Raw genomic sequence first — 23,987 nt, 5'->3', positions numbered from 1 at the left:
GAATATTCTTCGCCTTCAACTGCTATGAGGCAACAAGGCAGTGAAGGGGTTCTTCGTCTTCAATTGGAATGAGGTAACAATGACTATATGGTAAGTATATTTCATTTCTAGATTGTCATTGCGGTCAAGAAATGAAACTCCAAACTTCATGAATGAATGACAACTTAGGAGGAGGTTTTGGGAATACCTAGGCAACAAAGTTAGAATTTATTATTGTCTATTGTCTAAATCTTCTATAAAATTTTTTAATCTTTTTTTTTTTAAAATCTAATATATATATATATATATATATATATATATATAAATCAATAGGGAAAAAAAAGCTTGTGGGTTTGTGGAATGGTATGATCCTCCTATGTGCTCGAGACCGAAGAAGATAATATTGGGTCTATTAAAGAATATCAAAAAGTATGGAAGAAATAAGCTAGGATGCTAAATACAAGGATTCGAGAAATTGCCATTAAAGATAAGATCGATGATACAATTGTAATGAGAAAATTGTAATTGTATTGGCAGTGGCATTAGTGTTGTAATTGTATTGGCAGTGGCATTAGTGTTGTAATTGTAAAAGGGGTGGGGAGTTTTTAGGAAAAACACCTACCTAGCTTAAATTGAAGTAATGTACTTTGATTTGCAGTAATGAAAAGTTGAAAACAATTTTCAATTTGATTCGATAAAGAATCTAAGTCATTGTAGCAAAAGAAAGGTCTCTTAAACAAAATAGATATACTAAAACTACTTAATCAGATCAATTTTCAAAGATTCGTTCACATTTCATAGTACTTACACTTCAATTATGTACTAGCTCTAGTATGATGTTTCTTCATCACAACATCAACTGGTTTTCACAGTCTAGCAACCTTGATATTACCAAATAAATGTCTTACACATAATCTGTGAAGGGCTTGTGAGCGCACAGTTTGAAATGTAAGGGTTAATCCTTTTTGTTTGTCAGAAAAACACAATTCAAAATGAAAGGATTAATCCTTTTTGTTTATCGGAAATAAAAGTCATGTTCTGCTTATTCATTTTTGAAAATAAACTCTACAAAATCTATACATAATACATCTTATTATCTTAATTAAATAAAAGATTCTTTCATCATTGGCATCTCAATAGCCTAGATTGGACACATTATAAGTTATCAAAAATCGTCGGATTTTACTCGACATATGATATTTAGAAAATTAATAATTAATATATAAAAGAATACTTTAAAAAGCTTTTTGACTAAAATTTTTAGCTTTAAAATATGTGAAGCTATTTCTTTCATATATTTTCATAGTAAATTGATTGTGAAGATATATAGATTGATTTTTTTGAGTTTTTGAAAAGCTCTCAACGGCTCTAGGGTTTCTGTGCTATTTTTGGTTAGTTTCCCGCGTATGGGTTGGTCTCGACTATGGAAGTCGAGCGGTGCCTTCGGCCGATTAGGGGTACGGAAGGCGGTGCTAGGACTGTCAAAAGGTTCAAGCATCTCAAGCGTTCGTTTGTGGAGGTTGTGGCGGACTGTCCCTCCTTTGAGGATGAAGTTCCGGTTCAGACGGAAAAATCCAACTGGTTTGAGGACGGCATTCTAATTGATTCTGACAAGGAGGACAAGCTTAGTGAGGGGTATATATAGTGATATTCTGGTGGTGAGGTTCTCCAAGAAAGTTAGAGAAAATCGTATAAAACCATGGAGGAATGCTCTTTTGGTGAAGTATCTAGGAAAATCGGTTGCTTTTTCTCTCTTTCAGCAACGTATGCTTTGACTATGGAATCTGCAAGGAAAAGTCGAGTTCATTGGCGTGGGTTCATGATGGTTCATCATCATATTCCAACTCCAATCAAACTGCTTGCATGTTAATAAGTGCAAAAGATGCCAACTTCATAAGGTTATTCTTGGATCATTTAGTGCATAATTCATGGCTTTTATGATTGATTTGGTCATGAATTGCATTAGAATACTTTATTTTGTCATCGTACCACGTTCCACACTTTGCCGATTGTTTTGTAGGTAAAAAGAAGTGCTTAAAGACAGGAAATGACGATATTTTGGAGAAGAATTCACAAGATGAAGTTGGAGGACGAAATAGGCCTTGGACGCGCCCATGGACGCGCGTCCAGGCCGGCATCCAAAATTCAACTCTCTGAAGTTTTGAAAGCAGAACAGAAGCCTGCCTTGGACGCGCGTCCAAGGTGGCGTCCAAAAATCATCCCTCTGAAGTTTTCAAAGCAGAGCAGAAAGACGCCTTGGACGCGCCACTGGACGCGCGTCCAGCCAGGCGTCCATCGTGGAAATATTGGCGGTTATTCACTTTTAAAAAGGGATGAGGGGATCATTTGAAGGGGACTTTTGGACTTTTGAAGAACACTTGGCTCCAACTTTTCTCTCTCTAGGTTTTAGCTCTCAAATTCTCTCCATTCCATATCTCAATTGCACTCCAAAATCATGTTCCATAGCTAGATTTAGAGAGGAATTTACATTTCAAGATTGTATTTAACAAGTTACTCAAGGATTCTACTTCAAATTCAAGCTAAGTTTCATTTTCTATTCTTGCAATTCAATTCCTAATTGTTGATTTGAATCTTTTGCTTTGTTAATTCAATTGCTTTTTTATTTCAATTTTCACTATGAGTAGCTAGATCTTTTGAGGATTTGAATCAATTAGTCTTGCATGATCTCCCTTGAGTTCTAATTTCTTCAACCTAGGATTAGATAATGCTTGTTTGATGATTGATTATGGATTGGGATGTTTGTCTTGACTCTATGCAACATGGATCCGGTTGCAATAGAAGATTAGGATAGGAATACTCACTTACGAGAGTATGGAGTATACCTAGCCCTCACCATCCACATTTCCTTCCCACCTTTGAGAAAATGGGGATTGGAAGGCAAGAGGCACACCAAGTGTTTGATGAATTGGCTCTTCTAGCCTAGCTCTTATGAGAATAAAGCTAAGGCATGGTAGAGAGGCCATCGTCCACGAGAGTGGTGTTGGCACTAGTGAACTTGTCTCAATCTTGTCCAATAAGCATTGCTAAGTCCTAGGACCATAGGAAATCAAGGGTAAACATGCTTGATGAGTTGGTTCGAATCCTTTTCTCCTTAATTGTTTACTATTCTTGTGCATTTGCTTGTTTTGTTCATAGCATGATTCACTCATACAAATACTCCGGACTAGCTTTCGAACACTTTTAGCCCTTGTGATTAGTCCGCTTGCTTGCCAACTCCCTTACGCCTTCCTAGAGGACGACACTCTTTACTACACCACTATACACTCACATCCATCATTCACGTTGAAAAAATACGCTTTTCAAATGGCGTCGTTGCCGGGAAAGCATCGGTTTTGTGTAAGCAAGTCCATTTTGGGATTGACATGAGTAGGCTTCTAAGTTAGAGAGTCTAGTCCGCTCATTTACTTGTTTTTTGTTCATTGCATTTACTTGTTTCGTTTACTTGTTACTTCACATTGAGCTTACCTTGTAAGCAACTACTTTTAGTTGCACAACTACTCTCCCGTTTTTGCTACTTGTAGGTGGAAGGCAATTGTATGCACACCCGTTCCAAAGGTAGTGAAGGTCTACTACCCTTAGATCCCGAGATCTACGCACTAACGCGAAGGAGGAAGAAAGCTAGTAGAGACCAACCACCTCAACAAGTTGTTCAAGAAGACGAAATGGCTACAACAAGTGGAAACATTCCAAACATTGCCATGGATGAATCGCCAAGAAGGACGGACACGGATACGCCACGGGATAACACGAGAGGTGATCAATTCGATGAGCGAGAGGCACCACCTCCACATAGGGAGGAGGTTCGACAAAGAACACCACCCATTCACAGATACTTCACTGCGTGCTTTCAATTTATTCTAATCTTTAGCTATGATACCAAATGTTGAGCTCTGATACTTAAATTTATACACAGTTATAAAATTAAACATAGATAAGAAAATAAGAATATCTAATATAGTAATATCTTTATTCACATAATTGATGAAGCACCAATAATACATTTAAATTTTGGCCTTCCAATTTATTGTGATATAACAAATCCGATAAAGTCTCAAACAAGAATAACTGTTTAAAATGCTTTTGCAAAATTGTTACAGGTTAAGAGGATTTGCTACTCACAAGCCGACCAGGAAGATCAATATACTTGTTAACCATTTCTCAGTTGCATTTAATCCAAACTGAACCATATTCCACTACGGCGTGGATATCAAGTAAGTCCAAGTTGAGAATGAGCCAACAAAGAAGACGATTTAATCCAAACTGAACCATATTCCACTACGGTGTGGATATCAAGTAAGTCCAAGTTGAGAATGAGCCAACAAAGAAGACGATTTGAATATCTGATCTTGCCATGATCAAGAAACAACTGTTCTCCGATAATCCTAGTGGGTTTTCCATGGATATGTCAACCGAGCAACATGCTACTAGTCTCAAACTTACTTCATTGTCTGCTTTCAACTCTGATACCAAATTTATACACAGTTAAAAGAAAAATTGAATATGGATAAGAAAATAAGAATATCTAATATAGTAAGACATATAGATCGACATATGGATGTTGAAGCAAATTGAATATAGATAAGAAAATAAGAATATCTAATATAGTAGCCCAACACTGAGGGTCAAACCCATGGCCTCCCACTTGGGAGAATCACTGCCGCTTGACCACAAGGTTTTTGGCAAAAAAAAATTCTATTGTTACTAAGTAGAGTTGTTTATAATTCACTTTTTGTCTATATGTCAAAGAGGTCTTTATATAGTGTGTGACACTAGACATTCTTATCCAACATCTACAAAAGATATGATGCTTTATTTTTATTAAGCAAGTAAAGAAGAATAATGAACATTAAATAAGGAGACTAAAAGTTTATTAGGAGTGAATTGATTCTCTTGTTTAATTGTTGTAATTGTTTTTTGAGGTTTGAATGGTCATGCATGTCTTATAATTTGATGTCTTATAATTTGAGAGAAGGAAATTAATGTGCTAATTACTTAATAAATCTCAAACAGTTTGGTGATTAGACTATTGTGATGATTAATAATCCACATTCCACAACATAAAAAAATTAATGACATTGAGCAACCCCAACCAAATTGGTAATTAAAACTGTTAATTTGATAACCACAATGTAAATTACAAATTTTCAGGAGCAACATGGACAACCTAGATTGCTTGACCTCCTTAGCTTGTAGTCCTTTGTTGGCTAGGGTTACAAAGCGGGATTTATCCAATCCATATTCACCTTTGTCGGCTGGAGTTTATCTAATGCTCACATCCTCAAATAGTGGTTGCGGGTAACTAAAAAATATATATATATAAAAAATTGCTGGCTTTTGGTGCAAAGACCAAAAGAATGAAGTGTTAGTGATGTGTCATTTGTGGGGGTGCTTGTTCCTCAATTTTCGCCGGTTAATTTAAAATTCTAAGTCTAATTAACGATGATTAGCTAAATACCATCAGTATGAAAGCTAGGAAGTGAACGCAATGGCACCATTGAACACTCTTGAAACTAGCTTAACTATCCATTAATGTTAAGCTTATCCACAACCATTTCATCTTTAAAACCAAATTATCTTAGTTAGTTATCATTGTCAACATTTTAGTCTCTGGTAACAAGAAAATAGGTAGAAAATGGCAGCAAAGGATAGTATAGTTACAATTGAGGAAGGAACTCATTATGGTAATCAAGAAGAAAGGGATGAACATTCTGAAGGCGGTCAAACCTTCTGTACTTCTTCTGCAGTTGTTGTAATCATTCAAAAGGTTGGTTAATTTAATTTGCAATTTTTGTTCTATTTTGGGTATTGAAATGGGATTTTTAACGGGTCAATTCGAAAATACTTATATTCTTCACCTGTATATGTCGAATTTGGCAATACTGACATTGATTATTTGATTGTAATTATGAATTTAGTATCTGTACTTGCTGAGTATTTATCAATTATATTTTTCATTATCTCGAATGAAATGAAACATTATATTCTTTGCCAAAACAAATTTTCCTTAAAAAAATTTCATATGCTTTTGGATGTTTTTATTGTTATAAATTGCATTAAGAATATACTTACTAGGGTGTTTTTTTGACTGAATTTTCAGATGATTGCTGAGACAATTGGAACATATTTCTTGATATTTATTGGGTGTGGTTCAGTGGCAGTGAATAAAATATATGGTTCAATAACATTCCTAGGGGTGAGTGTGGCTTGGGGTTTGGTCATCATGGTTATGATCTATTCAGTTGGCCATATTTCTGGTGCCCATTTTAACCCTGCTGTCACCATTACCTTTGCCCTTTTTCGCCAGTTCCCGTGGATTCAGGTACATTTTATTTGTAATGTTCGACTCAACTTGTCTGTCTTTGATTTTTCTACTAAATATTTTGTGATTAGTATAAAGTCATCTTGACATGTGTAAAGTTGTGTTAAAAAAATAATTATGTGCATATGATTTTACTTGTACATTAATTGAAGTTGTTGTACGTGGAGTGTAGGTGCCCTTGTACATGTTTGCACAATTGGGTGGTTCAATTGTTGCAAGCGGGACTTTGTACTTCTTGCTTGAAGTGACACCAAAGGCTTTCTTTGGAACCATTCCTGTTGGTTCTGACGTTCAATCTTTCGTCATAGAATTCATTATGTCCTTTCTTCTCATGTTTGTCATTTCCGGCGTCGCTACCGATAATAGGGCGGTGAGTTATTTTATTTTTATGTCACTATAATTTTAATCTATTTAAATATTGTGAGCACGTTATCACAAACTCGTGTAATCCAAATATTGTTCATTCTCTCTCATGAGAGAGCTTCATCTCACTAGGGAAGCATTACATAGCTCCCACTTATAATTCAACATCGATATACCTAATGTTACTAATGTATAATTTGTTTACAACATTACAATTGTAAAATGGGATTTACGCATGATTTTATTATATGCCTATAATGATAATTTTCATGATATTGATACTGAGATTTATTGATATCTTTCCCATACTAATTTTATATGATTTTTTTTTTAATTGACAATCAGATTGGAGAGCTTGCAGGAATTGCTATTGGAATGACAGTACTTATATGTGTTCTTGTTGCAGGGTAATTTGAATAAACTAATTCTTCCCCTTTTTCTCTTCCTTCTGTTTGGGTCATTATTAACCATTAACTTGATGATTTCTCATTGCAATAATTGAAGCATGTACTCCATCTCAACTAAAAACCTAAACTGATGGTTGAATTGCACATTTATTTTTTTTGGTAGGATGAATTGCACATTTATGTTTATATATTATATGCTCAGCTCCGATCTAAGAAATATGAGGTTGACTCGGATACTAAATTGAGGCATGTGTTTCATCTCAAAAAGGCTAAACTAATAGTTGAATTTGTATGCAGGCCAGTTTCAGGGGCATCAATGAACCCAGCAAGGACACTTGGACCTGCCATAGTGATGCATGAGTACAAGAGCATATGGGTTTACATGGTTGGCCCTATGATGGGAACCATATCTGGGGGCTTCACCTACAACCTCATCAGATTCACAGAAAAGCCCCTTAAAGAGCTCACCAAAAGTGGATCAATCCTCAACAGCCTCTCAAGAAGGCAAACTTCCACTCACTAGCAGATAGCTAGATTACCACTTTCATTATTTCATGCTATGTCACCTGTGGCTTAGAAATGAATAATAAATTTATAGGAGTATTTAGTTCTTTTTTTTTTTTCTTCTATAGTGTTCAAATTTTCTCTATCCATGAGAAAAATAGGAACCTATGGGGATCCATGTTTAAAATTATGAGGCTGTGGCATTTTTTTTCCCTGTAAATAAACAGGAGTGTGAATGAATAAATGAGGAGAGTATTTATTTCAAAATGACTGTGTGTTTATGCTTTCTAATTTATTCAAATATATTACTTTATATTATAGAAATATATATTATATGGAAGTCAAAGTAGTACGTAGAGTAGTAAAATATGAAAAGCCAGCTCTGAGTACTGCAAGTGGGCATAAGTTGAATGGTCCCGTGGAATGTGTTGTGCGAAGCTGAAGAGTTTCCATATAGAGAGAGTCCCACACAATTGTCAGTGTTCATGTGATATGTCAACGATAACCAAAGAAATCAATCTTTATACACAAAGTCCTACACATTTGTTTTTGTTCAAGATTCTATATTTCTAGTGCAATATACGACAAGAAGGGGTTAATTTGAGAAAAAACGTGTAAATGTTAATTCAATTATTGACATTATTATTATCAGGTACAAATGAGTTCAGAAAATTCTAACTAGGTCATGAAATGTACTAGATAGAGTTTAGATCCTTTTTCAAGTTGACGAAGCACAATGAATATTCATCACCTCTAATTAATTTTTTGAGCTTTGGGTCTTCCAATGACCTTTCATGTCTTCCGTTTGTGAGAATCAAACTCTCACTCTGACGCTAGAACCAGATTTCTAAGTTGACTCTTGAATATATCTATATAATAATTTCTATATATCTCACTAGTTATTTACAAAATTTTTTGAACTTGAAGAATCAATATGCCCCATCACCGGGTTCAATCCTGACCACTCATTTAAATGGTAACAGATATGTCATCACATTGAATAGCTGACCACTTGATCAGTTCAAACCAATAATACCAATAGACCTCTCTCTGATTAAAATAATACACGGTACATCAATCTATTATTTCTCGACCATACACAGTAATAATAATACATCATAACATATATTATGCTATTAATAACATTAAAATCATCACTTATTAACCAACCGAATGTACTATAGGACTATAATAAAAAAGGATTGCTTAAGATTTCCACATGTCGGCTGTAGTGAGACACAATATTGTACAACAAACCATAACATTATATATATATATATATATTGGTACTCATGCCCGTAAGGGCAGCCTGAGTGGCAAGACCAAGACGCTCGCGGCCGTGAGGTCCTGAGTTCGAAACCGTCTGCCACCCGGATTTGAGCCGGTCAGCGTTAACCTCCCTGTGGTCCTTTGCCGGCTAGGACCCGATAAACCCAATATATTGGTACTCATTACTCAATGTTTCGTAGGTTTCTTCATATCTTCATGTTTTATTCTTTTCCTTTGGTTGTCGTATGATGTAATTAGTACTCAATTGTAGGTTTTGCTTGGGAGAAATGCAAACGCAAATGCATGCAATGATTAGATCCAAAAGCACCAAACACACATCATCCAATCTACGTTAAAAAGTTGGCTTTTGAAGAGGTTTAGAAGTTTGGTATCAAGTGTGCCACACACCAAGTTAATACAATGGTATAAGACTTAAAATTAAATTTAACAATTAAGAAGTCACATCAAAGTATAGGTTTCCCAAGAGCTCAGCAAGCTAGGTATTGGGTGCACCATACACAAAGTTAAATAAATTTGTAAATTAAATTAAAAGAGCATTTTTATTCTTAAAAAAAAATAATTAAAAGAGCATTTAATTAATATTATTTTTTTGAAAATATTCATCCTCTATTTATTTAATTCATTTATATAGACATTATACCGAGCAAAAAAAAAAGTTTAAAAAATTATTACAAAAATTTGAACATGGAGTGTTGTTATAGAAGATGAGGATACTACAATGCACATAATATGACTTCAATGCAAAAGTTTTCAATGATTTAAAGACAAAGAATCAGTTTAGAGAAAATTTTAATTAAAGACCAAAATACAATTAATCTCCTTACAATAAAAACAAACACCAAATAAATAAACAACCCATAGTGGCTCCCCCACTAGATTGAGGTGAAGAAAGAGACAAAGCATATAATGTTCTAATGACGATTAGGTGTCGCAGAAATGTCGGAAAAGGCGCGTGAGAAGAGATGATATCGGTGATGATTGCAAATTTGATGATTCTGGTAGTCAGTAGTCATAGCTGGAGATAGCTATGTATGTATATATTATATTTAAGAAATAAATTTTATTCATATTTTTTGTTACAAAAAATCACATATATAAAAAATAATTATTGGTATGGCATTTTTTTAAAGCTAAGTTTTCTAGTCTCATCAGATTATATCTTGAACTCTATGAACTCATGGCTCAACATACACCAAAGTATACACTTCTGTCTACAAAAAGCCCAACTCAAACCCTAACTCCAAATGTCGTGATAAGAATCAAACTCTCACCCTGTTACTAAAATTAAAACAAGTCTTAAGTGAGACTTCTTAAATCTTAACTACTAGACTAATGCTCCGAGGGGTACGAAATGTTTTTTACCTCTATAATTATCACGTCCTATTACTCATGAATTTAAAAGGATAACTAAATTTTATGGATTACTAGTGAATCAACTAATTATATCTTGACATAATAAAGAATCTATATATTGTCGAAAGCTTTGTGGTCTAGTGGTACCAAGTTACTCTCCCATTTCCCATATGAGAGGTTGTGGGTACGAGCCTCGGTGGAGAAAATGTAGTATTTTTGAAGAAAAATGTAGTACTTTTACATTTTTTTTCAAAAGTATTACATTTTTCCTTATAAGTAATAAACATTTGTCAACATTACTTATAAGGGAAAATGTAATACTTTTACATTAATGTAAAAGTATTACATTTATTCTAAAAAATATTACAATTTTCCTGTTGAGCATAATAAATATAATATAAACATAAATGTGCAATCTAACTATCAACTTAGGTTTTTAGTTGAGATGGAGCATATGCTTCAATTTGCTATCAGAGTCATGCCGAAAGTCATAGGTTCGGATCTTCACGCCACTCGGTCCACGTGTTGCTTGGAACCCATCAAAATAATCGACCCATTAGTATTATTAGGGGTGTGCAGGATCCGATTTAACCGCCCGACCCGCCACCCGGAAAGGAGAAAACTGGCCCGCCCGCGATCCGAATTGAAGCCCCCGACCCGGTCCGCGTATAAGTCAGCATATTTATTTTTCGGGTAGGGTTAGGGTTTTGGTCACCCGACCCGCCCGAATATCCGAAATACATTAGGGTTAGGGTTTTTAGGCATTCCATACGACGTCGTTTAGTAATGTTATATATATACACATATGTACCAGCGCAGTCACTCCACTCACTCGTTCTCGCCATTTCTCTGATTCTCTCTTCTCTCCTATCGACTTCTCTGAGTTCTCTCTTCAAATTCTTCTCCATTCTCTCTTGATTCTCTTCCCTACTTCCTTTGCCTCACTCCTCACTCTCCTGTAGTCCTGTCTTCACTAGTTTCTCATGAGTCATCGGCTCCTCTCTCAAACTTTCAGTCTCAACTCTCAACGAGACCAGACTTACCGGTGGACGGTGGAAGCCCTAGCTTGGTCGACGACTCGACAGTGGTGAACTGGTGAGGGTGTGAGGTGGTTGACGATGGAAGCTCTAGCTTGGTTACGAATCGACGGTGGTGAACTGGTGAGGGTCTGAGGCGGTGGACGGTGGAAGCCCTAGCTTGGTCGACGACTGGTGACTATCGTGATTCGTGAGTGTTGATTGTTGAAGGCTTGAAGCCCTTGTTCTCCCAGGAATATTTGTGAGAAACAAAGTAACCTTCAAACCCTACTTTTATTAGATCTTTTCGATTTATTCATTCGATTTGTGATAATATGTTCCTAAATATGTATTCTGATTTTGAGTCAGTGATTTGTGGTATTTGATATACTGTCATGCGATTCTATGAGTCTCTCACTCTTACTCTGTCTGGACTTTGTGCGAATATATAGTGGAAGCTATGTCAAACTGTGAAAGTGTATTCATTCAATTTGTGATAGTATGTTGCTAAATATGTATTCTGATTTTTTGTGCTTAAAGTTGATGGAAGTTGGTATTTGATATAGTGTATTGTGAGTTGTGAGTCTATGAGTCCTGTGACTCTATGAGTCAGCGAGTCTGTCACTTTGAGTCTCTGACTATGTTTGAGCTTTATGTGAATATATGGTGGAAGCTATGTGATAGTATGTTTCTAAATATGTATTCTGGTTTTTTGTGCTTAAAGTTGATGGAAGTTGGTATTTGATAATTGATATACTGCCTGTTGTGAGTCTGTGAGTCTGTCTGAGCTTCATGCGAATGCTTGAGCACAAAAAATGGTAGAAGTATGTTACATTGTTACTGTCACAAAAATGATTAAGCACAAAAAATGGTAGATTTTGTGATACTATCACTCTGTCTTTGTTTTATACGAATGCTTAAGCACAAAAATGATGCCCATCATATAGATAGAGAGCATCACTGAATCTGGACCGCAACCCTCTATTATTTTTGACGTGTTCATTCTATTTTTTGGCTAGGTATTAGATAACTCTGCGCCCACCCTCCATTGTAGCCTACTGGTTCAGTAAATCCAAATTTCAAAGGTAATTTTCACAAACACATTTTAGTTTATTCCTGACATTGAGTATTAGTGACTTAGTGTAATAGTTTTTGTTCATTTATTTAATTCCTCTGCTCGTTAGTCTTTACACAAACATCTCAAAAATGAATTATTTTATAATTGTTTTCATTTAATAGTTTTTGTTCATAATGTAGACCTTATAGTGTTGTGTTTCACTGCAATTGCGGATGTCTAGGAAGCTACAATCTGTACTTGCTAAGCTGGAACTGGTGACTATCGTAAGTGTTGATTAAACTTGTTAGTTGTTATTCTGAGTATATTAATTGTGAGTCTTTTATATGTATGCTTGTGTGATTCAGGACATTTTCTGGCCTTATGTATTGTGGAAGAATTTTCTTGCCCTATCTATTCTGGTATTTGGTATACTGTCGGCTGTGAGTCAGTGAGTGTATGACGTACTCTATCTGAGCTTTATGCGAATGCTTGAGCACAAAAAATGGTGGAAGCTAAATGTTAAATTGTTACTGTCACTCTGTGCTTTATATGAATGCTTCTAAACTTTATATGATTGCTTGAGCACAAAAATGATGAAAAATATGGTACTGTGACTACTATCACTCTGTTTGAGCTTTATATGAAAATATGCTAGCGACGGTAACATATAATATNGGAAGATGAAGAATGTTTGAATGATTATTGAAGATGAGGAAAATGGTGTTATTTCACTATTGTGCATTTCTTATTTTCTTAACAAGAAGCTGAAAGCCATTTGAATGATTATTATTTTTTAAAAATAATATTTGAATGATTACTTAGTATAACATATATTAAACTTGCGCTATTTCACCACTTTGCATTTCTTAACATAAAGATGGGGAATATTTGAATGATTATTGAAGATGAGGAAAATGGTGTTATTTCACCATTTTATATTTCTTAACAGTTAATTAGCTAATTTAGTAGTTGGGTAAATGTTTGTAACATAATTAATTAGCTAATTTAGTTTTTTGATAATTTAGTGATTTTAGAATCTTAGTTTATATTTTTTGAGTTTTGTAACATAATTAGTTTTCGAAGTTGTATTTTGCTTCAAATTTTACTAATTTAGTGATTTTAGTTTACAGTTTTGCATTATTTTTTAAAATTATTTTCCCAAACATAATTTAACCCGAAATCCGACAATATCCGCCCGAACCCGAAATTAAAAATATCCGACGGTTATATAGCTAAAAATTCGCAGATAGAGTATAGCAAAATGAAACCGAAATCCGAACGAGTTGGCGGATGAAAAATCCGATCCGCCCGAACCCGTCCGATGCACAGGCCTAAGTATTATAAATAAAATTTTATTTTGATCCGAATCTGTCTTAACAAATAAAAAATTGTAAGATGGTCTCACTCAGTGTGACCTGTTAAAAGAAATGATTAATATGGAGTGCTAATCGTAGAGGTTTTTGGTCAACAAATTATTTATATTATCATGGGAGGTAGTTAATAAGTCTTTTCCATACCAAAAAAATGAATAATATAGGAAGGCTACGTAATAACAAGCTGCAAAATTCTTACACGTGAAATGCCATTAGCCATGCACTCACCCCACCTGATATTTGGCGAAAGAAAGTGGGCCACATGGAAATGTGCGGACAAAAAGAGAGAACAATGCACATGATGATTGATTACACCTTTAAGCATTGGATCAAATTTCCCCTCCTTTTCCCACTCTTCTAAACCCTAAATATTTTTTAAAAACAATTTTTTAGTTCAATTATGTTATAATCTTTTATATAAAAAATGACAATTTTAATCTTTACGTTAGTAAAATTAAGACAATATGTTTTTTCAGTACTATTGATTCTGTTACAGTGTAATATTTGTTATAACTACTTTCTCAACCAAATGAATTACAAAGATCCAATATTAGATCCACTAAGGCTTGAACCCACTCCCTCTCATGTGGTTGTACAACCAGGTGCCACTAGATCACAAAATCTTTGACATTAGGACAATATGTTAAATCTTTGAAATGTGATTATAGAAAGTTAACAATTTTAGCTAACAATTGAGGTTAAAAGTGTCACTTTAAAACAAACACAACGATTGAAAATGGTTACACCATTGACTTAAGGATTAAGTCGACTATTTCTTTATAACTCAATAACTGTTATTTTTTTAAACAATAATTATTAAAATTTTATAATGTTAAAATGATACTATAAACCAAACTACAATTGTTGTTAGTGAGATTGAAATCAATGATTAAGGTTTTTGGTCTGATTTAGGAAATAGAATATGATTACTTATTTACTTTCAATAATAAGAATAATGGAAAGAAATAGTTAGGTGTTATTGATGAATTAAATCTTTGGTTCATTTTCAGTCCCTTCACTGCCACTCTGTCTTTGAGTCCTCTTGGTCACTATGGTCAGTTTCGTATTCATCTTTCCTTGAAATAATTCTCATCTTCAAAGCAAAGAAGTTATTCTCTCTTTTTTTCCAAGGCATAATAAACCCATACCTCTGTAATCCTATATCTTCGAAATTGTAATTTTCTCTCTCTATAGCTATGCATTTCTCTTTATGCCTCTTGGGTTGAGTTTATGTAAGGGATACTAAGAATGGGTTTAGTGATTTTCTGCAATGGGTTTTTGTTTTTGTTCTTCTTGAGCTTATAATTTGATGTTTGTTTGCTGATGGGCTGATTCTTTTGTCTTATGTTGGTTTGGGAATTGCAGAGAGAAGGGTTTTTGTTGAAGGGATCAGTTATAAATGGCGGGTGATATTGATGAAGAACCCTTTAGGCTTAATTTCAAGGTAAACCTGTGTTCTATGGATCTCACTGTCTTTTTCTCAAATGGATTGATCTGCATTTTATTGTTTTCTGGGCTCTCTTATTTTTGGTGATGTTGGCATCTGTTCTTCATTATCAAGTCTTGGCTCAGTAGTAGCTATTGTTTTCTTCTTCTTTTGAGTGGCAACCACAGATTGGTTCTTTATTTGGTTTTGATATTTGATAATTGTAATTTATTTGTTGAGAGGTATGGTTTTCTATCTCTATAAATTTCATGGTGGATTTAATGAAACATAATTCCAAACTATTTTAATTGATTTCCCCAATGATCTCTTGCCCACAAAAGGCGAAATTCCCTTGCCCCAGACCCTCAGACCCCGGCCCAACAGAATAGGGGGGGAGTAAATCACGGTGACTCAACGACCCATTAGGTGGACAGACTCATCTTGATCAATAAGTATATGAGGTTCTGATTTCAAAGGATGGTTGCAGCCTTTTTTGTCACATTGAGGTTGCAGTAAACTTGGTAGGCATTGATATGCAAATTAAGTTGTGTTCTTGAAATAATTTTGAAGTCTGAACTCTCAACATTGTTTTTTGAAAGCAGACATTGTCTTATGTTAAAAAAATATGGTTTAATTTACATAAACATGTGTAAAAGTGCTTCTTTCAAATTAAATAATTTTGGAATGATTGCCAAATGGAAATGAGCAACTGCATTAGCCAAATAATGTTAAGTCAGGCATGCTGGAACTATATGTTTTTTGTGTTTCTACTGTGGCAGTTTTATTATCTCTCGTTTAAACCAGCTAAATCTATGTTAATGTGTGTTTTCATTATCATGGTCAGTTGGATAGGCTTGTATCTCTTTTTTATATGTGCGTGCTTATAATGACAGTTGGATGCTCTAAACTCTGGCTCTGTTTCATTCGGGCGGTTTGAGAACGAAGGTCTGAGTTGGGAGCGGAGGTCATCGTTTCCTCGCAACAGATATCTTGAAGAGGTTGAGAAATATTCTAAACCGGGTTCAGTAACTGAGAAGAAGGCGATACTTGAGGCTCATTTTAGAAAGAGGGCTCTTCTAAGCCGGAGTTCATCTGAGTGCCAGGCTAGTGAAAATAATGGCTCGCAGAATACAGGGTACGAGGGGGACTTTGAGATTGTTAACGAGGGTAGTCAGTCTGCATCCTTTGGTGAAAGCACGGGCTATGATGGGGACTTCGAGCATTTCAACGGGGGTGGTTATTCTGTGGACTTTAGCAACGGTCCTTATGGATCATCAATTGGCGGGGAGCATGAGCTGTCGGGCCGTGAAGGTGAAGATGGTGGGATTTGGTTTTCTGAACCTGCTTCTGGTATTGCAAATACTGTGATTGTCATTTCAGAATATTTCGACAAAGAAGCAACTTGTTGTCCGGTTATTGGAACGGTTGCTCGTGAATGTGGAACTCACGTGAACGAGGCACCTCTTGGTGAAGGTCGCAGTACAGATGTGACACCAAATATTCCCGAGACCTCTGATCTTCATACAGTTGATACAGACGGGAACCTTAGTTCAGTGCCTCAACCGAGTCCTTCTCCTAAGGTGCACGTTCTCTTTTTCATACCTTGCTTGCATAAAAAAACGTTATCCATTACTTAAGCGCTGTTATTGTATTTTGCAATCCTCTTGGTCAGTTAAATAGTGTGTTTGACGTGTTTTCTGATGTCTAAATTGTAGATTAGGTCTGCATCAGAAACCAAACATTTGAAACCCGGATCAGTGTACCAAGTTAATGGTGCAAAGGCAAATTCGGTTATCTCGAGAGCAGGTTCCAATTCTAAAGACAATTTCAGAAAACCTACTAGAAGGGAAAGTGAAAGACCCAAAAGAGAAAAGCTCTCTTTGGAATCTATTACTGCTTCCACTTCTCATTCAATGTCGAGAACGTTAAAACACGAGGTTTCCACAGTGGACTCTGCAGCTACTTCCACTTCTCACTCAACGTCCAGAATACCAAAACACAAGGTTTTCCTTGCATATTTATTCTCTTCGTTTCTTTCCTTTATTTCTCATTCCTCGATGTTGTAACTGGATTTTATACTTTGAACAGGCCCCGTATGGTTCTAGAGATAAAGTTCTCAATGATTTGAAAAGGTATATTTATATATATAAAGTTCTCTGAATTTACAGCCTCCGATGGTTTGTTTCTGATGAATAAATTTTTTTCTTTTCCTAACATTAGAAACGAATCAAGAACAAGAGAGAAGGTTGCCCCTAGTGTGCATCAAAATGCAAACAGGTCTACAAGCAAAAAACGTGAACTTTCTGAATGCACATTCATTAATTTACTCGTCTAATAATATATATGTCTTCTGGTATTCAGGCATAAGCAAGCTTTAAGTTCAACTAAGCCCGGCATGAAACAAAGCGGTTCTGGATTCAATTTCAAAAGTGAAGAACGTGCAGAGAGGAGAAAAGAGGCAAGTCACCGTTGTACACAAGTTGAAATTTTTCTTAAATGTTCTTCAATAATCTAAAAGATTCTTAATATTTCTTCAGTTCGCAATGAAGCTCGAGGAGAAAATGAATGCTAAGGAGGCTGAGATTCTACAAATTCAATCCAGAAGACAGGTATGCGAGATATACAATTTTGGTTTAACCACGTGGAAAAAAGCATTTCACATAATCAGATGAGCCCACGAAGTTTTTTTCAAATTGCTTAACAGTACAAGTCGTGCTTCGTAGTTTAATGTCTATGTTGAGATTAGTAAAATATGTCTAATTTTCATTAATACAGAAGAAGACAGAAGTAGAGACAAGGCAATTGAGAAGAAACCTCAATTTTAAAGCAAGTCCCCTGCCTTCCTTTTACCATGAAGCTAGGCCACTGTCAGATAAATTTAAGGTATTTTTTTGATAAATTTAAGTCGATCCCCACCCATGTGAACGGAGCAAACCATTTGGCCAGTCCCCTACCACTTAGTGTGCTGACAGTTGGGACGGAGGATTAGTCTTCTGGCTATCGGCTGCCAAAAAAAATGCTTATAAATACTTGTTGGCTTTTTGTTTTCCTCTTTTCTACAAATATCTATATTTTCGGTTTATGCCAAAGTGCCAAACAAAAGTGTGTATATGCTACATTTCCTTATCATGTTTACAAGACTAAATGATTGATCTTGGTGGCTGATATGACATTTCAGACACCTGCAAGTAAATCCACACCGAGGAAGCCACAGCACTACCCGCGTTCATCTCCAAGGACGGTAGCTGCAGAAAGTGCCCCGTCTTGTTCATGGACAAGCGGACTGGCGAAAGCCAATTCAATGCAAACCTCTACGACGACCAAGTTTAGGCCTACGGTGTCCTCAGATAGCAGTGTCACGTCTGCACTTCCAACGACCAGTAATACTCGCCCTGCTCACACCCGAGCAGATAGCCGAGGAACGAGGAAGAGCAACCAAGAAAAGAAACAGCTCACGAGTTCGCTGAAACGAAGAGGATTGGGAGTAAACGAGGTGAACAAAGGCCACAAGGTTGAGGTAAAGCCAAAAGCCAATGCTGGGAGAAATGGCAGAACTGATCTGAGAAACAATGTGCGGGGGGGCGTCCACTCGGGCTGTAGCTCGCAAATAACCCGCGTTGCAGTTGGTGTTTCTTCATGAAATGCGCGAGTTTCCACGCTGTTCTCATGTCAGACAGATCCTATATATATATGTATGCCTCTCCCTTTTCTTGTCAGCACAAAATAGCTGTATATTTTATGATGTTGCTTTGATGGATTGGCACTTCCAGCAGATATGGATCATGTAATTACATATATAGTTTCATAGAAAAAAAAATGTTATCAGCATTTTTTTGCAATTTCAAGAGTGTTCTCCTAGTCTGTTTCCAGGACAACCTCAGTTAAGTTGGTGGGCTATTGGCTTGGTAACTAGGAGTATAAAGTTCTAAGTTTGACTCTTAGTGGGAGTGGCTTATTGATTTTATTGGTTTGAGTCGGTCAGCTATGGGCACACTCTCGAGCTGTTATTTGATAAAAAGTAATACATTTTCATCCCCACGCGAAGAGGAGACTTGAACGTAATATTTCTTTATTGTGGGAAGTAGTGAGCCGATTGATAAAACTCAACTATATAGATGGTGACAATAATGTGAATGATAATCGATGATTATTTTCCAAATTTAGATCATCTAAAATGGGAAAGGGGTGATAACAATGTGAATGATAAAATCGATGACTATTTGCCAAATTTAGATAATCTAAAACGGGAATCGGTGACTATTTGCTAAATTTAGATAATCTAACATGGGAAAGGGATAACTATTTGCATAATCTCATCTAATACATATTGATTTCAAATAAATAGGTCTTGCCAATGACCTCTTTACATATTCACTAAGAGCAACTACACCAATAAATTTTTGTTGATTTTTGGAACAGTACAAAAAAAGGGCTTGGTTTTTTTTGATGGGGGATGGGTTTTTTTGGGGGGGATTTTAGTATTTTACTCTTGTAAGAGATAAATTTTTGTGGGGTCCGTATTTTGAGAATTGAAAGCAAAGCTATATGGTTGTCTCCACGTGCGCCAGACGCGTCAGCCTGCAAATTTTTATTTTTATTTTGACGTTATAATCCTTTTTTGTTTGTTTGTTTGTTTTTTTTTTTCCTTTTTCCTTATTCTCTCTCCATCATCTCTCTCCTACATGACATCCTAAAAAAATTGTTAAAACCCCAATATATATGGATGCTCTAAGGACAAACTCTTTAAAGTGGGTGAATTATGTCTATTAGCCAGGTACTATCTATAAAGTATAGATATAGTGCAAGTCACCCAAAGCATTTAAAAAACACATCTAAAAGTTAATACTATTTGTATTAGCAAATAATTTTATTTACAAAAGTTGTTGAGTGCCCTTTTCTTGTATTAAAAGGAAAAAATATACACACTTTTTTTGGGACAGCACAACCTAAGTTTAATTTTATAAAAAGAAAGGTCTAAAACTACTTTTTACAACATTAAAAGAATAATGGACCACTAGCTAGCATGATATGTCATATATATCGTCTCTATCATGGGCTACTCAACTTCCATTAATTTTTTATTTTTTATTTTATTTTATCTTATTCTCGAGCCTCATTCCCACTTTCATCCAAACAAAACATATCATAAATCCCATTGCAGAAAAAAACTTCTTTTTTATTTTTATTATTTTTATTCTATCTAGATTGTGCAAAATTATATTTTAAAAAAATGGAAATAAGGAGGATTAGTTTATTCAAGTAAAACTAAGGATTATTACATAAATTATAAAAAATTATAGTCTAATCACTTCAATTGCTGAACTTCATGAGAGAAACTTGTAAAAGAGAGTCAAATTTTAATGCAATCAAATTTCACTATTTTTACATTGCAAATTATAAAAGTTTATAGAGTCTAATCACTCCAAGTTTGTCCGTTCACATCATGATATGGGAGAGTATGTACAAATAACTTTTTTTTCCTATTGATTATAAATCTTTTTTCTACCCTAAAATAAAAAAAATTAAAGAAAAAAAATTAAAAAGAGCAATTTAGACTGCAAAACAAAAGAGGTAAAAGCCTTGACAAGACTATTAATAGCATAAACGATTCTTAATTTCTTAGGAGAAATTTACTTCCCACAACACTATCATCAAATCTATTTGCATTATAATTTGTGCCAAACAAGATTATTCACTTCATACAACAATATTATATGGGGAAAATGTTCAAATAGGTCATTAAGATTTATATCAAACGTCAATTAGACACTTAAACTTTAAAAAGTGCAATTAAATCTTCAAACATGTTTTTTTTTAATCAAATAAGTCAAATTTACTGATAACTAATAGATTATCAATAAAATTACGCCGTTGACCGTCATTTTTTTGTTGTTGACCGGAAGCTGACAAATCTTGTCACCATTTCTTGGGAGAAGGCGACCTTTTCTAGTTGCCTTCTCAAGAGAGAAGGTGACCAATATGGTTGCCTTCTCATGAGAGAAGGAGACTAGAAAAGGTTGCCTTCTCCGTAGAGAAGGCAACCAATCTGATCACTTTTTCCTGGGAGAAAGCGACCATAAAAGGTCACCTTCTCCAGACAGATTGTGATTATTCCCCCAGAAAAGCAACTTGAAATTGTTGTCACCGAAATTTCATCAGAATGAGAATGGCTGCTTATAACAAGTTTGCTATTAGTTGATGGATTTATTTGCACAAAAATAACACGTTTGAGGGTTTAATTACACTTTTTAAAGTTCAAGTGTCTAATTGATTTTTGGTATAAAGTTTAGGAATCTATTTGACTTTTTTTCCTATTATCTATAAAATTTAAACAGAAACATTTTCGAGAGATATATTCTACGTAATAATTGAATACAAAAAGAAATAAATATAATAATAACATGACATAAATAATTATTAGGGGTGATTTTAATAGAGAAATATATGTATATTGACCCAACCAACCAAATATTCCTAAAGAAAAGAGTACAAAGATTAAGAAAAAAGAATTGCTCTAATTGCTTAATTTTTAATTCTTAATGTTTGGAGTTCAAACAATTTAATTTTCAATTTTCAATGCTTATAAAATGTTCATCGATTACATATAAAAATAAAATAAAATAAAAATAAGAAAAATGTTCATAATTTTATACTTTTAATTAATATAATAAATGTAAAACACCTTACAAGAAGTTTCGTAATAAGTTGATTCGTATGTTATTAAAAAATCCAAGATCGAAAAAACACTAAAGATTGAAGCATATCGAACATGACAATTTTATTGTAATGATGACTCCTTGATAGCCACTTTTTGACCCTGTAACCAACACTAGGGGGCCATAGATGTAACCACCAAGCCACCAAGTGACAACGACAATAAAAATATACACTATATTTTTCAAAATAAAAAGAGATTAGAATATATTTGTAAATTTTTTATAAATTGTATAACTTATTAAATATATATTTTTGTAATATTATAAATTATATTTTATATTTTTATAAAGATACATAAAGAGAATACAATTTTGTAAATTACATAATACACCCACAATTATAGCATTAGACAACTTTCCTAAAGACTATATATAATACACACTTCACTAAGCATGCTATATCATAGTATTATTATTAAGTAGTATTTGAATGAAAATTGTAGGCAAATTAAATTTTATTTGGTAGGTAATATTTTATTATCAATGTCATTATTTAACATGAAATTTATTCAAGCATGATGACATAGATGATAAAATATCCCTCTCAATTAAATACGCAATTTATCACTTAATTGAGTTAGTTCTGCGCAAATAGAAATTAGTCTATAATACAGACTTAAAATGACTCATAAAATTAGGGTATACTCATAAAAAATATAAAGAAAAAATGAAATATTGCAAGTAGGTAGTGGATTGAATACAATGAATAGATAGATGCATCTATACATTTCCAAAGTCCAGACGTATAGTATACGTCAAGACTTATAATTAATTTGCGCAAATTAATTAAAATGAACAAGAAATTGAAATGAAATTTCTACGCTCCCATGGCCATAAAATTATCAGAACATCTCATCATGACAACAAAATGAATCACAGAATAACCTAAGAGGAGGCTAAGAGCTTGGTTACACAGGTAGGACAAAACTAGAAGACCTGCTCTAATAATAAAAAGGCACAGTAAAAACAATGAAGAACAGAGCGGCGGCGGTGGCGACCGCCGTCACGGCCGTGGGTGCTCGGAGAGTTCTTGACGAAGACGACGATTGATCTCCGTGGGGAGGCTTTCGGAAGTAGTACGGGTACCACGGGAGGATGGGTTCCGGAGGCGGCGGCGTGAGGCCGCCGCCGTTGGTGAAATCCGGCGGTGGGTTGTAGAAGTAGACGCCGCCGCCGCCGCCGGGGGGAGTGAAAGTAGGGAGTGGGGGAGGATAGTTAGAGCCTGGTTGGGAGGGTGGAGTTGTAGTCGCCGGAGGGTTGTTGTTTCCGGGGCCGGTTGGCGGTGGGTAGCACGGATAGGGGCACTCTTGGGCGGTGGTGGTGGTCGCCGGAAAAGTGAGGGCGGCGGCGAGGAGGAGGATGGCTTGGAAGAGCTTGGAGGCCATGGGATGAGGAGTGAGGAGGAATAGTGGCATTTACAAAGTGTGAGAGGAGAAATAATGAAGCACAAGGTGTATTTGAGAATTTCACATAAATATTGTGGTTTTTTTTTTCTTTTTTATTTTATTTTTTCTAAGTTTGGTAAGACTTAAGAGAGTGGGGTAGAAGCCCAAAGACTAGGTCAACATTATAAGGTGAATATAGGTTCAAAATGAGTCGATTTTATCCAAAAAAAAAAAAAAAATAGTACTAAAGTATAAAAAGTCAAGTCGCCTTCACAGAGGCTTAAACTCACAACTTCCCATAGGAAAGTGTAACTTAGTATCACTAGACCACAAAATCTGGACAACTTACCGTTTATTATAATATTCAAAAACTAAATACTCTGTTATCTATTCTCCTATTGTCGAATTAGTAAATCGGCCTTATATGTTCAGATTCAGAAACTAGACATTATATGTTCAAAAACTCAAAGACGATTGTTTAGAAACTAAACACTATATGTTCATAAACTCAAACTTAATGTTCATAAATTAAACACTACAACATTCATTTTGCTATATGTTCATAACATGCCTTACATATGTTTAGAAACTCAAACATTAATATTCCATCAGAAAATAGACACTATATGTTCATACACTGAAAATTTAATGTTCATAAACTAGTATATGTTCAAAAATGCAAAGCTTAGTTTTCATAAACACATTCGGCATGGTGAAATGATGTCGTTTTGGACCAAGGCCTACTGTATAACTATTGAGGGGGGGGGGGGGGGGGGGG

The 23,987-nt window shown here is 34.9% G+C and overlaps 3 protein-coding genes across 6 annotated transcripts; 2 read left to right on the top strand and 1 right to left on the bottom strand.

Annotated features, from left to right (window-relative positions):
• The first annotated feature begins 5,632 nt into the window (after positions 1 to 5,632).
• LOC116025482 (probable aquaporin NIP-type) lies at positions 5,633 to 7,612 on the top strand. Its single transcript, XM_031266714.1, has 5 exons — positions 5,633 to 5,764; positions 6,098 to 6,319; positions 6,492 to 6,689; positions 7,028 to 7,089; positions 7,387 to 7,612. Exons 1-5 carry the CDS (start codon positions 5,633 to 5,635, stop codon positions 7,610 to 7,612), a joined length of 840 nt encoding a protein of 279 aa, XP_031122574.1.
• A 7,094-nt stretch (positions 7,613 to 14,706) lies between these two features.
• Positions 14,707 to 19,049, top strand: LOC116025914 (protein WVD2-like 7). Of its 4 annotated transcripts, none has more exons than XM_031267291.1 (10): positions 14,707 to 14,736; positions 15,048 to 15,126; positions 16,002 to 16,688; positions 16,824 to 17,111; positions 17,197 to 17,240; positions 17,329 to 17,385; positions 17,470 to 17,566; positions 17,646 to 17,717; positions 17,884 to 17,991; positions 18,287 to 19,049. In XM_031267291.1, exons 2-10 carry the CDS (start codon positions 15,082 to 15,084, stop codon positions 18,746 to 18,748), a joined length of 1,860 nt encoding a protein of 619 aa, XP_031123151.1. In that variant the 5' UTR covers positions 14,707 to 14,736; positions 15,048 to 15,081; the 3' UTR covers positions 18,749 to 19,049. The 4 variants fall into 4 exon arrangements, with proteins under 4 accessions (XP_031123151.1, XP_031123149.1, XP_031123152.1 ...); XM_031267289.1 differs by having other exon boundaries at positions 14,722 to 14,856; XM_031267290.1 differs by lacking the exon at positions 14,707 to 14,736 and adding an exon at positions 14,871 to 14,914.
• Positions 19,050 to 22,497: 3,448 nt separating this feature from the next.
• LOC116025726 (leucine-rich repeat extensin-like protein 3) lies at positions 22,498 to 23,274 on the bottom strand. The gene has a single exon (XM_031267059.1). The coding sequence runs from the start codon at positions 23,237 to 23,239 to the stop codon at positions 22,766 to 22,768; it is 474 nt and encodes a 157-aa protein (XP_031122919.1). The 5' UTR covers positions 23,240 to 23,274; the 3' UTR covers positions 22,498 to 22,765.
• Between the last annotated feature and the right edge of the window lie 713 nt (positions 23,275 to 23,987).

Source organism: Ipomoea triloba, chromosome 7, assembly GCF_003576645.1.
Source record: "Ipomoea triloba cultivar NCNSP0323 chromosome 7, ASM357664v1".
In the NCBI taxonomy this organism is placed as follows: Eukaryota; Viridiplantae; Streptophyta; class Magnoliopsida; order Solanales; family Convolvulaceae; genus Ipomoea; species Ipomoea triloba.
The sequence above is the reverse complement of the archived record's forward strand: the minus strand, read 5'-3'. Positions and strand labels throughout refer to the sequence as shown.

What these genes read in the sequence shown, in the direction of transcription:
- LOC116025482 (XM_031266714.1), top strand. Translation starts at nt 5,633, where the DNA reads ATGGCAGCAAAGGATAGTATAGTTACAATTGAGGAAGGAACTCATTAT. An exon ending in GCCAGTTCCCGTGGATTCAG is followed by an intron (nt 6,320 to 6,491) that starts GTACATTTTATT and finishes CGTGGAGTGTAG; the next exon opens with GTGCCCTTGTACATGTTTGC. An exon ending in TCGCTACCGATAATAGGGCG is followed by an intron (nt 6,690 to 7,027) that starts GTGAGTTATTTT and finishes ATTGACAATCAG; the next exon opens with ATTGGAGAGCTTGCAGGAAT.
- LOC116025914 (XM_031267291.1), top strand. Translation starts at nt 15,082, where the DNA reads ATGGCGGGTGATATTGATGAAGAACCCTTTAGGCTTAATTTCAAG. An exon ending in CCTTTAGGCTTAATTTCAAG is followed by an intron (nt 15,127 to 16,001) that starts GTAAACCTGTGT and finishes TTATAATGACAG; the next exon opens with TTGGATGCTCTAAACTCTGG. An exon ending in GTTCTCAATGATTTGAAAAG is followed by an intron (nt 17,241 to 17,328) that starts GTATATTTATAT and finishes TCCTAACATTAG; the next exon opens with AAACGAATCAAGAACAAGAG.
- LOC116025726 (XM_031267059.1), bottom strand. Translation starts at nt 23,239, where the DNA reads ATGCCACTATTCCTCCTCACTCCTCATCCCATGGCCTCCAAGCTCTTC.